At 37.6% G+C, this 19130-nt stretch overlaps 1 protein-coding gene across 2 annotated transcripts in view; it reads right to left on the bottom strand.

The window, feature by feature from the left end:
• Positions 1 to 19130, bottom strand: part of LOC111516694 (probable multidrug resistance-associated protein lethal(2)03659) — a 231046-nt gene that overhangs the window by 50762 nt on the left and 161154 nt on the right. For both annotated transcript variants that reach the window (XM_074179379.1, XM_074179373.1), the window contains 3 exons: positions 15862 to 16434; positions 15655 to 15805; positions 3059 to 3289 (listed from right to left, as the gene is read on the bottom strand). In XM_074179379.1, the coding sequence (XP_074035480.1) occupies positions 3059 to 3289; positions 15655 to 15805; positions 15862 to 16434 (955 nt within the window). The remainder of the gene's footprint in view (positions 1 to 3058; positions 3290 to 15654; positions 15806 to 15861; positions 16435 to 19130) is intronic.

Here is a 19130-nt window from a genome sequence, read left to right as displayed (position 1 = left end):
CATTATTTTGGTGTGAAAGTTGGGGACCAAGATAAATCATGGGCTCCTCATATATGTTGTACTTCTTGTTCCGTCATATTGCGAGAGTGGCTGAAAAATAAAAACCGGGCAATGGCTTTTGCAGTACCTATGGTTTGGCGTGAGCCTACCAATCATACAGACGACTGTTATTTCTGCTTAACTCCTCCCATTAAGCAAGGTTTATCTATGAAGAAAAGAGGAACGGTTAAATACCCTAATCTCCCATCTGCTCTTCGGCCTGTACCACACTCAGACAATTTGCCAGTCCCTTCTCCACCCCAAAACTATGAAATTTTAGAGGAAGGTGATGAAGACTGTTTAGAAGGAGCAACCCATCCTTCTACATCATATGACCCTGATTTTGAGGTAAGCGATAGGTCTAGTGATCCGCACAGAATTAGTCAAGCAGAGTTGAGTGACCTTATAAGAGATCTTCGCTTGTCTAAGGAAAAGGCTGAGCTGTTAGGGTCAAGACTACAACAGTGGAATCTTCTAAAACATGATGTGAAAATATCTCAGTACAGACAGCGTCAAAAAGATTTGCTTCCTTTTTTTGAGAAAAAAGAAAACCTCGTAGTTTGTTCTGATGTTAATGGTTTGATGGACTGCTTGAATTTGGATCACACTCCATCTGAATGGAGACTGTTTATAGACTCTTCAAAACTAAGCTTAAAAGCTGTACTTCTGCATAATGGAAATCAGCTACCCTCTATTCCTATAGGTCATGCAGTTCACATGAAGGAAACGTATATAAATATGAAAACACTTCTCCAATCAATCAAATATGAACAACACATCTGTGGTGATCTGATAGTCATTGCTATACTCCTAGGAATGCAATTAGGGTTCACCAAGTACTGTTGTTTTTTGTGTCTGTGGGACAGTCGGGATAGAAAATCTCACTATAAAAAAATGAACTGGCCTACACGAGACCTAAACCCTAATGAGAAAAATGTAGTTTACGAGCCTCTTGTAGATCCTAAGGATGTTCTCCTTCCCCCATTACATATTAAGTTGGGACTAATGAAAAACTTTGTGAAGGCCATGAACCAGGAAGGACAAGCTTTTAAGTACTTGAGAGCAAAGTTTCCCAGGTTGAGTGATGCTGAAGTCAAGGAAGGCATCTTTATTGGGCCTCAAATCCGTGAAATCGTAAATGATCCTGCTTTTGACATGATTTTAACAGGAAATGAAAAAAGAGCCTGGGAAGCCTTTAAGGGGATTGTACATGGGTTTTTAGGTAACAAAAGAGATGATAACTTCACAGCATTGGTTAAAGAGCTTCTTCAAGCTTACCACCAACTTGGATGCAACATGTCCTTAAAAATTCATTTTCTTCACTCTCATCTTAATTTCTTCCCACAAAACTGTGGAGCTGTGAGTGACGAACATGGAGAAAGATTCCATCAAGACATTGCCTTAATGGAACAGAGATATCAGGGCCGTTGGAATGAAGCAATGCTTGCAGACTACTGCTGGTCTGTGTGTAGGGATGCTCCAGAAGTGTTTTATAAAAGACAAGCTAAACGACAGCGATCTTACAATGAATCGGATGGACCTAATTGAAATTTGGTGGTACAAACTTCTTTTATTTGTCAAAACACTAAGAAAAATGTTTTTTTTTATTAATGTGTACTTAAAATATTCTAAAAGAAACATAACAATATTGTTTTATGTACTTTCACTTTTCACGTATAGTATAACTACTCTTTAAGATTAAGTACTGTGTATCTCAAAAACCAGAGCTAATAAAAATTTTTCATTGTTATTTTCGTTTTTATCACCCCAAAATTAGTAGAAATTGACTAATTTAGTGTAGGAAACGTTCAAAAAATATTTTTTTGTTGTGTTGTGATTGATGAGTTCAACATTTGTCACTGACAACCAGTTAGCGGTTTTTGTAAGCGAAGTTCCAAAAAAAATACCCTTTCAAATATAAACTGAGACTGATATTCAAAGATCTTCAGGAAGTAGATACGAAAACGGTAGAATTTGTTTCAGAGCATGCAACGTTAAAGAAGACGCAAATGGAATTTGAGCTTTATAGAATTTTCATTATAGTGTGTACGATATTAGCATGTATTTTGATTAGAGTTGTACAAGAAGTAATTATGGAATTTAATAAGAAATGGCCGATTTGGTTCAAATAATAAACAGTTGAATATTCACATTTTCCTTTTATTCCAAGTCGATGAAAATATATTAAACAGTTTCGCATATTCTCATTGTTGTCACGTATTATTGATAAAGCCGTAAACAGGAAATGCGATAAGCTACTTGGCACCGTCGGCACCAGGCATCAAAAATATGTTTGCCATCAAGATATACAGGGTGTCTCATCATTTAAGAAAAAAAAACATCATTTCAATGTGTACAGGGTGTCTCAAAATACATCATTTAAGAAAGAAACTTGACAGTTTAATAGGGCTCAATCGTTTTAGCCTGCGATTGTTCAATGTCTACAGGGTGTATCATTTAAGAAAAAACATGACAGGGGGTTTTATCGGTTTAACGTGCCATTCTTCGATATGTATAGGGTGTCTGAAAATACGTCATTTAATAAAAAAACATTGTTTCTGGCTCAAAATCCACTGCTTTTTTTTATGGAGCTCAAGTTTACCATTTTCAGACCTCGTGGCGGAACCTTGTGGAATACGGTATACTAGAGTGTTGATGATTCCTATTATAGTCGATTGATGAAATCCAACCACCATCATTATTTTTTGGCTGTTGCTTGTATTTCAGTGTAATTTCAGTTTTTATGCTCAATATAAGTGTTAATTTTCAGCTTACCTTTTTAATTTTTTACAGATTCTTTCAGGGAATTCAAATCAATTCATATCATATTAGACAATGGAAGTCCGAATTGATGAAATTTGCATTAATGGTTAAAATGGGTAATAAAAGACATATCTCATTAGCATAGCTAACTAATATGGAAAAAGAATAAGGTCTATGAATCGGTGTTTTCAAAATACTGTTTTGGGTCTACTAAAAGAGATGTTATTCCATATGATAACGATTTTTGAATACTTACAATCTTTAAATGTTATGAGACTGAAGGTAAGTATTCCTACAAATATTATACAACACATATTCAAAGTGAAACCAAACGCTGCATTTGTGGAGACGAACATGAAGAAAGCACTTGTGTAATAATCTTGGTGTCTATCGAATTCCTTTTCTAAAATGTCTCCGGCATCAAGAGCTCTGATTGTTGTTAATCCTTGAAGTGTAGCAGACAGATGTGTGAAAGCTGGACTCCTCACTGAAATAGAAATTGAAATTACTCTTGGGACCAAATACATATGAAAATTCAAGATGAAAATTATAAGTTGCAATGAGAATCACTCGATTTCAATACGAATGAATGGCATATTATTATTATACTCTTATTCGAACTTTTTCTTAATTAATAATAATAATAACATTCATTTCAGAATATCAATACATAGAATGATACAAAATTTCGATTTATAATGAAAAAACAATGGTTGAACTCCACGAGGGTTTTCCCTGTTTGTAGAGAGGGTAGGAATAATTTAATAACTATGAACATATTAGCAAATTAATGTATATTGACACAATAACACAGTCTGCACAGTCACAAACACATACTCACCCTATTTATACTCGCTTATACAAAGACTATTCACAATACAATATTAATAAAATTTGAGGAGGATTACATTAAAATATATTATGTCAATGAACTGGTGGATTTTTCCCGTGGTTGGGCGTTTATCCAGGCAATCAATTGCTTGAGGAATGAATATATAGAATTTACTAATTTCAGTTCATTAGATATCAATGAAGTCGCCCCGGAACGCCAATTAATTTTTATCGTTGTATTTATTTTATTTTTATCGTTGTTTTAACACATTGTAATAATTTTATAAATATATACTATATTAACTGTTAGATATCATATTGTAGAACCGAGAAGCCAGATAGGTGTAATTTCTCGTTAGGGTGTTTTTTTCAGGTCTAGGTATTGTGAGTACCTACATAGTTCCTATTTCGAGTATCATGTACATGGCTACTACTAGTCGCCGTTTTTTGTTTCAGTGTAGATTGAAGACTATTTTCAAGAAAAAAAGCTGCCTGACATCCATCACTTTGGTTTCATTATATAACATTTCCGTTGGATAGTCTTGTGGCTTACTGAAAATAACTTTAAGAATTCTCTTTTGTGTCATTTCCAGCGGAGACAGATGATTGGAATATGCTGCTTCCCATGCAATTATATCGTAATTAATGAGGCTTTGCACAAGGGCATAGTATAGTGTTCTCATTTCTTGGATGTAGGGAATATTATCGTAATTAAAGCGCATACCGAAGTTTCTTAACAGTGGCATTTATATGGTCCTTCAATTTCAAGTGTGAATCTACAATGATATCTAAGTATTTTATATTATGTGCTGTGGATATTTTCACTACTTCTTTATTACACAAAGTAATGTTGAGGGATTTATATGTTGGAAGAAATTTGGGGTATGACGTGAAGGGAATGAAAATGGTTTTGTCAAAATTTACTGTTAGAAGACGACTACTGAACTCATTCCATACTCCTCAACTCATTTCAGTTCTCTGCAGTATACAGGGTGATTCAAAAGTACTTTGGCCAACTTCAGGAGGTGATTCCTCACAATATTCTAATATGAATTGTTCAAATGAATAAATGTCCGGAAACGCTTCGTTTCCAAGATACAGGATGTTGAAGTTTTATTTTTATTTTGTTTTTTTTTTCAAATAACTTTTGAAATACTGAACTTAATTAAAGTAAACTTGGTAATAGGAGGTTTTTGAGGTGTCGAATTCGAACCTGATGTTCTTATTGCTTTTACTCGTAGGGGGCGCCACCTACACGTCTTTTTCTTTTTTAAAGATCCCCAATTTCCTGGGGATCGAGATCTTCAATACTCCGCACTATTCGCCGTCGCAATTCTTCTTTGATAGGCACTGGAGTAGTGTATACCCTTTCTTTTAAAACACCTCATAAAAAAAGTCAGGTGGCGTGAGATCGGGTGATCTCGGTGGTCAATTCCACAGCCCTAAACGCCTAAACCAACGATCGTCGAAGAGTTTGTCAAGTTTCCTGGAAACTTCCTGGGTGGAATGAGCTGGTGCTCCGTCCAGTTGAAACCACGAATTTCTATATTCCTCTAAAGGGAAATTTTCAAGAAAATCGGTTACATTCGTCCTTAATATTTGGAGATATCTCTCTGCATTCAGTGTGTCTTCATAAATAAAAAAGCTAATTTTATTGTTCTTCAGAATACAGAAAATATTCAGGTCATATTTTTCTTGAAAACCCATTTCTTTTGTAACATGAGGATTATGATCAGTCCAAAAATGTTTATTCCTTCTAATGAAAATACCATCCCTCGTAAATTCTGATTCGTCGCTCCAAGTTATTTTTGACAAAAATTCCCGATCTTCCTGTGTATGAATTAAAAGGGATTCACAAAAATGCATTCGACGTTCAAAGTCTTCTGCTTTTAGAGCTTGAACTTTGGTAAATTTATACTGATGCATTCCGTGATTTTTCAAAATTCGTTGTACTGAAGCATGTGATATACCTAAATCTTTTTCTGCACTGCGAATGGAAGCTTCTGAATATGCATAAAAATATGCCAAAACGTTAACAGTATTGTCCTCATTTGAAGTAACAAGTTTTGGTAATGTTGAAGGCGCTTTTAACATGGCGCCATAGTAAAGGAAATCATTTTGTAATCTTACAAACTTCCTCTCGTTCATTGGTGTTAATTCAGGATACATTTGGTTGAATTTTCTACAAGTTCTGGCAATGATTTGATCACACTGTCCGTGAATAATAAAAAATTTCATAAGAACTTCGTTTGAATAATCAATATTTGCATTCATTTTTGGCGATTTTTTGAAACACCGTCAATAACCATTTATCAATTACTTATAAAAGTCACCAAACTGTCATAAGCTTGATATTTCCACGGCTACCTAGAAATCAAATTCTTTAAAAATTATTTTTTGTACAACTATTATTGAAAATCTCTTTGATAGAAACACTTCAATCAGAACACCTACCAAAAAATCATTTTGAAAAGTTCACACATGCAGTTCGTGCTATTGGTAATATTAAATCCCTGTGAAGTTACTGACGATGACGAAGTAGTATTCAGTCCAACTGTAGAAAGTCCTTCATGACTAACCAATAATCCTCCTTAAAATAACGTGAGTTGGCGTATGTAGTTGTAACATATGCGTCTAACCTACCATCGACCGTGAGTCACGCTGTAAAGTGGGGTCATTAATAAGCAGACTTTTTTTATGATATTAATTTGATGAAATTGAACTTCACGAATAGTATATACCCCACAAGTAATGATATAAAATGACAAAACAATCGAAGTTCCACTGGAAATCTTCAAAGGAAAATCAAGTTTTCGATTTGGCTTGTATGTATCTGTAGGAAAAAAATTACTTCAACTGAAATCTCTGCGAAACCAAAGTATCAAATGCCTACTTTATTTATATGTTCCAAATAATCTACTATGAATAGCAAATATGTCTATTCTTATACATTTTGTCATCAATAACAAAAAACATTAGAATTTCATTCGATTTACAAACTTCATAATTAGCAAACTAGGCAACCCAAAACTAAGAAATTGTATGTTATACTAAAGTTTTGATTTATAAAAACCAACCCAATAATATAAAAAAGTTACTTAAGGAAAACGATTCAAAACCAAACGAAATAAACGTGCTAAACTACTTCTTTTTTGTCTCTAATCACATTCTCATTCAATCTATTTAATACCATTTGTTTCTATGAAACGGGCATCAAATCACACTTATTCTACAATATAGGAAAAGATAGAATAGTTGGTTTTAAGGAATTATTGAACAAGAAAACGGCTTCTATAGCAGAATATGAATTTCAATAAACCTTTTTTCGGAACACCAAAACAAATTGATTTTCTGAAAGAAATGGAAATATTTTTCAGCAAATTTACTGTAATATCAAGAAAATGAAAAACCATGATAGACGAATGAGATTCATTGAGGGGTGGCAGATAACAATTTCGGCATTTCTGCAACTTTGGAAAAACCTAAGTAGTGAAGGAACTTCTACATATTGACGAGGAATATATATCAGGACTGCGTGGAAAATTATTTTGGTCAACTGAGAAATATGTGTGGAAATGCCAGAAACCCACCTTCTATTCATATTATCAGAGTTTTCAAAAACACATTTACTCATCAGTATTCCACACAGGCAGAAGGAACTAACTGTCTAGACGATACTAAAGTCTATCCAAATCCAAGATAGAGTGAAGCAAAACAAAACCGAAGCGTGATGTTCACGTGATCGCCCAGTGTCAGATGGAAAGGGCAGCGTTCATTGGTGAATTCGCCTTCTTGGTACGAGTTCGGTACCAGTACAGGGTTGTAATCAGTCGTTTGCGTGTTTGTATGGCGTGCGTTATAGTATATTGTTTGAAATTGTTTTCCAAGATGTCCAGTACAAACACTGCTGATGACACTGTGAGCTATCCTCTGAGTCCAGCTAGGAAACGTTCCAAAAAAAGACATTTGAGTGTTGAGATGAAAGAAGTGATTTTAAAAGTGTTCAAGAAAGAGATGGAAGAAATTGAGACATCGACTGTCGACGAAGTCGTATCGAAAGTTTCCGATAAAATTGGAATGTGTTGCAATTCGATTTACAATGTTTTACGGGAATATAAACAAAATCATACATTTTCCAAACCGAATACAAATCAGAATCGTCAAATCATTATAAAATCGATAGATGATGCTGATAAACATGCAATCAGGAGGAAAGTGCATGAGTACTTTTTCAGAAATGAAATACCCACGATAGACAAAGTACTCACAGAAATAAATGAAGATGCTTTATTGCCAAGTTTCAAGCGGTCAACATTCCATAAAGTATTGAATCATTTGAATTTTGTATGGAAAAAACGAAGGCGCAATAGTTTATTATTGGATAGAGGGGAAATTGTGTTATGGAGGAGAGACTATTTGACCAAAATTAAATATTATAGGGAACAACAGAGAACAATTTATTATATGGATGAAACCTGGGTTAATGCTGGTCATACTACCCCTAAAGTATGGGTCGATAAAACTGTGACCTCATCTAGTAGGGCCTTTCTAGATGGACTATCCACCGGATTAACAAATCCATCAGGTAAACTTATATTTATATTAAGACCTGCCTCAATCTCAATACATAAAAAGTAACCCTCGTATTTGTTTTATTCACTTACATACCTCTTCATAATTTCAGGTAAGGGAAAACGGCTTATTATTTGTCACATCAGCAATGAGAATGGGTTTGTTGCTGAAGGGCTGTGGTATTTCGAGTCGAAGAAAACTGGAGATTATCACGAAGAAATGAACGGTGAATCTTTCGAAAAGTTGTTTTCCAAAGTTCTACCCCATCTAGAGGATAATGCTGTGATTGTAATGGACAATGCACCTCAGAGAAGATTCCGACGTCTTCAAAGAAGGTTGAAATCCAAAATTGGCTGCGATCAAAGAATATTAGCTTCGAAGACTCAATGCTACGAGTACAGTTACTAAAAATTGTCAAGAAGCTCAAGCTTGAATACCAAAAATATATAGTCGATGAGATGGCAGCAGGCCAAAACAAAATTGTCCTTCGCCTGCCTCCATACCACTGCGAGCTCAATCCCATCGACTTAATATGGGCGGATGTGAAGAATTTTGTAGCTCAGCATAACACCACGTTCAACACGTTCAAATTACTTTTTGATGAGGCTTCGAAAAGAGTCACAGCGGAGAAATGGAAGAAGTGTGTTCGGCATGTGATATCGGAAGTCGAGACAAAGATCTGGAAGCTTGATAACATAATAGAGGCACAAATCGAGCCCATGATAATTCAGATCGGTGAGGATGACAGTACTGATGAAGAGACAATTTCATCCAGTTGAATAATTTTGATTATTATTCCTTTTGATATTACATGAAATGAAAATTTTCAATGAAGAAATAATTACGTCCCCTTTCATATAATGCTCGAGTGCGCTGTGAAAAATCCAATGAAAATATTTCTATATTACACATATTATCTGCATTTTTCCCGTTAAACTGCAAAACTTGTGCATTTCACTCGTTATTATGAAAAAGTTTTCCTAAGTATGAAAAAGCATTTGCGATCAACAAGATGTTGGTTCTGAATACGACCCTGGCCAATTCTTGGGATTTTCAATATCACATGCGTAGGGCATGCCAATGTTTACATCCACTCTATCTTGGATTTGGATAGACTTTAGTGAGATTATATGTAATATTACAGATGCTGACATAAATAGAATGAAGATTCTTGTGTAAGTTCCAAAAAATCCCTATAAACCTTTGAGTTGAGTTGAGTTGAATTCTAGCCATTCCTGAAGGCAACAGCTCGGGTTATGTTTGTGGATATCTTTTGGGAAAATGTTTAAAAAACATTCATGTAAAGTATGTACAAATTTTGCCACGGCGGCTAGTATCACACTAAATGAAACAAATCTGTTTGGAAAATCTGTTTAAAATCTGTTTTTCCGTTAATCAGCTGTCGCCCCCATACGAACGACAACTCTCAGAAGTTGAGAAACTTGTGCGAGCTAAGGACTAACGAGGTCTTACCTTTCAACGTATGATTCCTAATGTATATAGTTATTTCAAGGCATATAGTAATACAGAAGCCAAACAGTTTGGAAGTTTATATATGCCTCCAAATTCAATTTTACAAAGTATCATTCATCTAGAGACAGAATTTCCTAATTATTTCAACAATTTGAGTGCCACTGATTGCATAGGCAACCAGCTCAAAACAATGTTTTCAAAAATCAACATTTCTCACCCTTCTCGTCATTCTGAAAAATCTTTAGAATAGATTTGCATAAGTTTTTGACCTAAATTGTATAATTTTTCTTTACAAAATATATTATTATATCACCGCCTTGTCTTAATTTTTATCAATTCCTAAACAGCACACAATCATATGAGAAATTCACTGTGAGCTTCTCGTAGCAATGATGAAGTCAGATCATGGTCACATACATTTTGATCGAACCTCGTGCAGGGATGCACAATAGCTCTTAGTCTACACCCGCCTGCTCCGCCACACGCCAACAAAAAATAAAATCTCCACCCGATACATCAAAGACACCGACCGGGAGTGAATTTACTTGTGTTTACTTCTATACGTCACATGAAAATGGTTGAACAGAGAGAAGGATTGTTTCCAGTCTCTTGCGGAATCCCTACAAGGGTATCGCAGGACCCTACGGTTCCGCGAAAAACACTAAAAGTATGGCTGTCATATACTATTGAAAATATAGAGCAACACCTATCTGACATAAAGGAACACTTTCAAAAATTTCATACAAATATTCCAGCTTTCCGATAATGTAAAATAACGATTCGATCATATTTTCAGCATGATTTTCAAGTTAAACGAACAATTTCTACTTTCTACTTTGTTAATTTCTTCCAACACACCTTTTATTTAAATTAGTCTTTCTCAAAGTGGGCGATAACGGCCCCTTGTGGGCACTGGAGGCCTATTCGGGGGCAGTAAAGGGCACAGAGAAGATCGAGGGGCGTTGAAGCGCCCGGGTAATAAACTGTAAAAGCCAGTATTTCCAAAAAATCAACGTCTGGTGTGGGATATTGAACGAACGAATTATTGGTCCTTTCTTTTTTGAGGAAAACATCAATGCGCAGAGGTTTCTAGAATTTTCAAACACAGAGTTTTGGGATGCTATTCATGAGCTGCCAATCAATGAACGATCAAATTTAAATGTCCAGTTAGATGGGTGTTCAGTGCATTATGCCAGAGCTGTGAGGCAATGGCTTAACGAACATTTTCTAAACCGATGGATAGGCTGTGGTAGTCCGTTTATAGAGTGGCCACCCAGATCTCCAGACCTCACAGTTTTGGACTTTTTTCTCTGGGGACTTCTCACACAAAAGGTTTACAAAAACCGCTTCAGAGATAGAAATGAACTTTGTGCAAGAATTCGACAGGTATGTGCAGATATTAACCCTCAAGAACTAAGGAACGTAATCAGAAACATTCGTAAGCGCTACGACACATGTATTGTAATACGTGGTGGATTAGTAGAGGCTACTAGAATATGAGTTAGAATTAATTGTTGCACTGAATCGAAACATTTCAATAATTAGTTATTAGTTACGTTTATTGAAATTTTTTGCTTCATTGTTAGTTGAATTGTGTGAATGTAATTCCGTTATTTTCATTAAAAATATTTACGCTATTTGTTTTTTTTTTCATCTGGCGGCACTTTATTGTTGAAATCATAAAAAAATGATATATTGTGACTGTTAGCTGTGTGAGTTTTCGAATTTTCGAGTTGTCATAACTTTGTTGATAATGAATATTTTTCAATGAAATTTTGGTCATACCTGTTTAGAGGCACTCTGAATCCAGTGGCGTAATGATTTTTTCAATAAAAAATCGCTAATAAAAAATCCCGATTTTCGACTAAGAAAAAACATCGTAGTATGCCCTGAAACTTTAATAAACATTTCAAATTTTGTCCCAAGGTAGACCTTTCAGTACTTGACATTAAAAAAAAATTATTGAAATCGATTTACAACTTCAAATTTTAGGGGGGTGTTTCCATTAAAAATGAGCCACACTGTATATATATATATATATATATTACACATTTTTTTTTCTCCTTACTTCACATCTTTTGTATTCACCAACTCAGTATTATCATTGGATCATTGTTTATTAGCACTGAAATTCTTTTTCGTATCGAAATACTTTAGAATGTAAAAATATTTTATATTTTACCTGTTTGTACTGCAATAAACTTTATTATTATTATTATTATTATTTTTCCCTTAGTGTGCGCTGGTCAGGCCCTATCCCCCGAAGCCCCGATACATTCGGGAGGGCGCACCAGCATAATCAACCAATGACCACTCCCCACACCGTGGGGTGAGTGATCATTGGGTCCGAGAATCGTGTGCCCTGAGCAAACGCATTGAGCCAAGAATGACAGACTTCTGCATCTGTGCAGCTAAGATTTCTGCCTTAGTGCGGCAAGCCGGTATGATTTTGAGATTCGAGAGTAGAGAAGACATCATTCCACCAAGGACTCCAATAATCAGAACGACCATCTTGACAGAGTGATCTGGATAGAGTCTGCGGAGTTCGAAGAGAAAATCTCGATAATTTATCCGTTTTTCCTGACGATATTCGTCTCGACAGCAGCTGAAAACTCCACGACAAATATCGTTTTGGTCTGGTGGTCGAGAAGGACTACATCAGGCTTATTAGCTTGTATGAGCCTGAGGGTGGGGAACGAATAGTTCCAATAAATTCGGCACTTCTCGTTCCCCGCAACGGATTCAATATCCCCCGGAGCGTAGGGCAACACCGGGGTCTCGTCAATACCGTAAGAGTGCCGTATATGATAATATAGCACTCTTAGGGCCGCATTATGTCGATGGATATAGGCCGAGACTGCATATGCTGGACATGCTGATAGCAAGTGCATTAGAGTCTCGGGCGCCTCGCAGCAGGCCCTGCAACTCGTGTCAGGAACCTCTATACCCATCACGCGACTGCGGTAGACTAAGGTGTTGACGACACCATCCTGGCAAGCCACGATGAACCCCTCAGTTTCCGACTTCAGCCCACTCTACCTGAGAAAAGCGAACGTCAGGCGCTTTGATAAGCCAAGGTCTTCAATGTTATTGAAGAAGACCCCATGCATTGGCTTATCCCTGTGTCTCCGCAGGAGTAAGGTGATCTCTACGGCTTTTATCTGAGCTTTTTGCTGAACAGGTTCCAACTCGGTGACAGAGTTGTAGTCACCTCGTTCAGAGTCGAAAACTATACCGAGTTCATCAGCTGCTCGAGCAGCTGCCCTAAGAAGAAATGCTCCAATTCCTGCTCTCTCATGGTCACGGACCATGCAGAGAAGGGGATCCGAACTCCTGACGACTTTACAGGCTGTATCCAGTACCATTCTGTCATGTAGACACTCCAAACTCAAAAGTCCACGACCTCTCTGTTGTCGGGGGAAGTACAACTGTGGAACGGACGATTTGGGATGCAAACTCCTATAGAGATGCATCATTTTTCGGGTCCTTACGTCGGGTTGATACAGCTCCTCCCGAGTCCACTTCACTACTCCAAACGAGTAGAGTAAGATTGGAACGGCAAGCATATTTGTTGCAGCTACTTTGTTCTTCCCCGACAGTTCCGATGACCAGATCTGTCGAAGTTTGTGCTGATACTTGCCGCGGAGAGAGTTTTTCACTGCAGTTACCTCTTTTGAGTGGCGTTGTTCCACCCCGAGGTAAGTATACGTCTCTCCGGCATCCAGATGGTGTAGGATGCTTCCATCTACGAGCTGCACATCCTCTCCGTAGTCCCCGCATCGTCATCTTTTGAGATGAACCATTGCACATTTGTCTATCCCGAATTTCATACCGATAGCATGCGTGTACTCTTCCACCACCCTCAAGGACTGATGGAGATCCTTTTCTCCAGAGGCATAAAGTTTAAGATCATCCATATAAAACAGATGGGTGACCTTGTGCCTCCGGTTTCCGGGGGTGCCACAGTTATACCCTCGAGTCTTTCTAAGCGCAACGGATAATGGCAATAGTGAGATGCAGAATAGAAGGGGGCTGAGGGAATCACCCTGAAATAAACCCCTTCTGAAAGTGACCCACCCTGTTTGAACTCTTGCTTGACCAGATGTTACGGTGAAGCGAGTTCGCCAAAGTGGTGTCAGTTGTTCAATGCATCTCACTATGTTGTCGGGTACCGCAAGGCATCTGAGCAAACGCAAGATGAGCTCATGCAAAATTGTATCAAATGCCTTACGGTAATCGATCCAGGCCATAGAGAGGTTACGCTTATATTGTATCGAGTCCTGCGTTACACATATATCGATGAGCAGATTCTCTTTACATCCAGCAACTCCTCTCTTCGACCCTCTCTGCTCATATATCCGTTCGAACACTCGGTCAACTGCGGTGAGTATTCGTGTGTATAAGATGCTTGTAAACAACTTATAACACGAATTCAAGCATGTTATCGGTCTGTAATTCTTAGGAATCGACAAATCTCCGCTTTTGGGGATAAGAACGGTCCGCCCCTCGACAAACCAATCCGGAATCGGCTGCTCTCCATCCAGCCATGAGTTGAAAACCCTGGCCAGATGGCGGTGGGTACTTGGTAGTTTTTTCCACCAATAAGTGTTCAGCCCATCTAGGCCTGCAGCAGCAAAGTTCTTGGAACCAACAAGGGCTCTTCGAACGTCATCCGGGATTATCGGGTTGCGCAGTTCATTGAGCTCAGGCTGTCGAAGCTCTCTGTTGAAAGCTTCGAACTGCGCTAGGGCTGGAGTGTCTAAGTTGAGTGGCTGCGGGTGTTCATAGATATCCTTCCAGAAGGATTCCACCTGATCAGCAGTCGGCGGATTATCCACAACACGTGGAGGCTCTTGGAATAAGCGAGAAGGTTTCTCGCGGAACCTAAGATTTTCCGCGATACTTCTCGCTCGCCTCACTAGTGACTTCTTAGCAGCCACTAGCATTCGTATCCTATCAAGGCTGTGCTGTTTGATGGTCAGCAGCACGCCTTGACTCAAAGTGTGATGGATACGTCGCAGTTTGGCGGCTATTCGCCGCACTGCGGGCGTGAAAGGCCTGTTGGCCGCCCTGTAATCCATCACACATTGGATACGAGACACGTGTTGTCTCGCCGACGTGATCTTAGCCTCCATCTTGTGTACACGCCGTTCAATCTTCCGAACCGCAAGGCCGGGATTTCGTCCTTCCGATTCGGAAAGCGATTGGACGACGTTATACACGGCGGTGTTGATTTGCTAGATGTCAGCCTCTTCTGTTAGAACCCTATGAACCTCCGCATCCAAACGAGCCAGTTCTTGTGGCTTCAGGAGCCTAATTCTGTGGAGCGCCCTGCGTGTTCTGATTGTCGTCTCCATTGGTGGTATGGTGCGAGTCTCCTCTCCAGCCGTGCCAACGGGTGGTAGAACTGCCACTTCTACCACTTCGTTAGCAGACTGGAGAGGAGCTATATAGCCCTGCCGCCAAAGATAGGATACGGAATCCCTAAGATTTTGGGCGGAAAAGGCGGCATGCTCCGGATGTGTTTCACACCACAGAGCATGCAATCTCGCCATGTACCCTCTTCGCGCGGGCTCACTACTCACGTAGCAATGCATAAGGCTATCTCTCAGCTCATGCGTCCACTCAAAGCGTCCGTTGTCGTTGCCAGGGTTGTCGTCGGTAGGCAAATCATCGTTATGGGCCCCACCACCTTGCCTCTGACCCCTCCGAGCGGGTCGATTGTGGGGGCCTCTTCCTTGATTGTTGGGAACCAAGTGTTGAGTCCACCGGGTGGTTAGCCCTGTGGACCCACGGTCGGCACCGGAGGGAGAATAGAGTTCTCCTTCCCGGGTGCGCCTGGGCTTCCAGTTTTGCACCAGTTGCTCGGGTAAGTGGTGTCGCAACTCACCAAAGGCCAAGGGTGTTAGTGGCCATCCTTGCTTATTTATTATTATTATTATTATTATTATTATTATTATTAAATATAATACTTACTCATTCCTTCGAGTCTCTTGATATTCTTGGATGATTTCAAATAAACCCTTCTCAGGAGTGAGAAAACGAAAACCAGAACTGCCAATAAAATAATGGTGTAGGGGTTCACATATAGAACTAATGCCAAAGAACCAGCCATTTGTGTAAAAGTCTGAAAAAAACCCATTATGAAAAATATATTAACAAAACATACTCGTGTAAGCGTACCCTCATATTCTCGAAGAGCACTCTCGGAAGAGGTTCATCTATTGAACCAATGTCTTTAGAAAATCGGTTGAGAACCCTTCCACTTGGGTTTGTGTCAAAAAATCTCATTGGGGCATGAATAATTCCTTTGAAAAGCATAGCGTGCAACCTCACAGAACATTTCATGAGAAATTTATAAAACAGTATCGATCTTGAGAGTGTTCCACAAAGTAGAATGAATAACGCTGTTCCATAAATGTAAAGACATGTTTCAGTTGACCAGTCAACAGTTGGTATATTTTTTGTATCTTCTTCTGGCAAAGTTACATTTCTATATTCCTCGATGGTAGTCCAGAAACTAATGAACCAGTCAATACCATTGGAGACTCCTTGTGTGAAGGCTAATATCGCGAATATGATGAATATTTTGAAACAGGACATTCCTGACGAAAAGTATTTCAGTAGAAGCGATCCCCCAACTTTTCCCTTGGATGATTCTTCTTGAAGTTCTTTACGGGAGATTCCCCGATGTATTTCTTGTTGGATTTTTTCTGACGGTTTTTCAATTTTTATACTCCTACCGCTGACAACACTCTGAAACAGGAAAGTAATTGTTCATAATTATGAAAATTACTGCAGTTTCGTCCTATACCAACATTTTCAAACGGATACGACAGAAATATAGAAATAGATAGAAATAATTATATATCTACAGCGTGACTCACGGTCGATGGTAGGTTAGACGTTTCTGGAAAACGAAAAGCATGATTTTTATGAAAATTTCACCTCTCACATTTCTTTACCTGTTCTATCGATTTAAAATATTTTCAGCATTGCGGCGTTGCCACTTCCATAAAAAAGTCCTAGGAACTTTATTTTTTTAAATGGAACACCCCGTATATTAATACATTTTTGGAATCGCTCTAGTATTTTAATACTTTTTTGTTGATAATGTCCTACATCTATCTCTATCTGTTTTCGAGATAAAAAATAAATTGTGCTAAATATGGTCCAAAACATAGCCTTAATTGAAATTAAGTACATCAGTACTCTCAATTGACGAAAAGTTGATATTTTGAAGATAGTTTGGACAAACTCAAAATATTCAAATAACAATAAGAAATCTACTCCATATCATACAGGGCGTGCTAAAATTACTATTATTTCCATTGTGCATAAAAGTAGTTAAAAGTAATTTTTTTCAAATGAAACCCCCTATATATTACTCGGTAAATTGAAAGAAGGTGAAAAATGCTTCAAGATGATATCTCATGTCCCTATACCTAAATCGTCAAGTTTTCTCATTTAAGTCGCTTCTTCTAGAAACATTATTATTTTTCAGAATTTGTATTCAGGTAGCAGTGAAATTATCAAGCTTATAGCAGTTTGGTTACTTTTATAAGTAATTTACAAGAAGTTATCGACGGTGTTTCGAATCATCTTCCAAAATGAATGCAAATATCGATTATTCAAACGAAGTTCTTATGGAATTATACATGAACAAAGTGATCAAATCATTGTCAGAACGTGTAAAAAATTCAACCAAATGTATCCTGAATTAACACCAATGAACGAGAGAAAGTTTGTAAGATTACAAAATGATTTCCTTAACTATGGCTCCGTGTTAAAAGAGCCTTCAACATTACCAAAACCTGTTACTTCAAATGAGGACAATACTGTTAACGCTTTGGCATATTTTTATGCATATCCAGAAGCTTCCATTCGCAGTGCAGAAAAAGATTTAGGTGTATCACATGCTTCAATACAAGGACTTTTGAAAAATCACGGAATACATCCGTATAAATTTACCAAAGTTCAAGCTCTAAAAGCAGAAGACTTCGAACGTAGAATGCATTTTTGTGAATCCCTTTTGATTCATACACAGGAAGATAGGGAATTTTTCTCAAAAATAATTTGGAGCGACGAATCAAAATTTACGAGGGATGGTATTTTCAATAGAAGGAATAAAAATTTTTTGGCTGATCATAATCCTCATGTTACAAAAGAAATGGGTTTTCAAGAAAAATTCGACCTGAATGTTTTCTGTATTCTGAAGAATAATAAAATTAGCTTTTTTATTAATGAAGACACACTGAATGCAGAGAGATATCTCCAAATATTAAGGACGACTGTAACCGATTTTCTTGAAAATTTGCCTTTAGAGGAATATAGGAATTCGTGGTTTCAACTGGACGGAGCGCCAGCTCTTTCCACCCAAAAAGTTTCCATGAAACTTGACGAACTCTTCAACGATCGTTGGTTTAGGCGTTCAGGGCCGTGGGATTGGCCACCGAGATCACCCGATATCACGCCAATTGACTTTTTTTAATGGGGTGTTTCAAAAGAAAGGGTATACAGTATCCAGTGCCTACCAAAGAACAATTGCGACGGCGAATAGTGCGGAGTATTGAAGATCTGGATCCCCAGGAAATTGAAAAAGCAACCACAAGTCGCGTACAAAAAACATTTTAAAGTGTTTATAATCTAATGGACAACATTTTCAGCATTTATTGTGAAAATGTGATATTTTGTTTACAATTTTGTTATTTTGAATAATCCTATTCTGTTATGGTCTGTACTTTCACATGTTTTAGCCCACAAAATCTTACTTTTTACCTAGAAATGACTGATTTTTGGTACAGTTGTTTCCCGGAAACTTTGAGACATAGTTAAGGAAATTATTCTGTAACCTTACAAACTTCCTCTCGTTCACTGTTGTTAATTCAGGATACATTTAGTTGAATTTTTTACACGCTCTGACAATGATTTGATCACTTTGTTCATGTGTATAATGAATAATTTCATAAGAACTTCGTTTGAATAATCGATATTTGCATTCATTTTGGAAGATGATTCGAAACACCGTCGATAACTCTTTGTAAATAACTTATAAAAGTAACCGAACTGCTATAAGCTTGATAATTCCACTGCTACCTAAATCCAAGTCCTATAAAAAAATAATGTTTCTAGAAGGAGCGACTTTATTGAGAAAACTTGACAATTTAGGTATAGGGACATGATATATCATTTTGAAGCATTTTTCACCATCTTTCAATATACCGAGTAATATACAGGGGGTTTCATTTGAAAAAAATGAATTTTCGACTACTTTTATGCACAATGGAAATAATAGTAATTTTAGCACGCCCTGTATGATATGGAGTCGATTTCTTGGTGTTGTTTGAGTTTGTCCGAGTTTGTCAAAACTATCATCAAAATATCAACTTTTCATGAATTGAGAGTACTGATGTACTTAATTTCAATTAAGGCTATGTTTTGGACCATATTTA

This window comes from Leptinotarsa decemlineata, unplaced genomic scaffold, assembly GCF_025532065.1.
Source record: "Leptinotarsa decemlineata unplaced genomic scaffold, Ldec_3_MD MMD2_P_RNA_scaffold_14, whole genome shotgun sequence".
Classification (NCBI taxonomy): domain Eukaryota; kingdom Metazoa; phylum Arthropoda; class Insecta; order Coleoptera; family Chrysomelidae; genus Leptinotarsa; species Leptinotarsa decemlineata.
The sequence above is the reverse complement of the archived record's forward strand: the minus strand, read 5'-3'. Positions and strand labels throughout refer to the sequence as shown.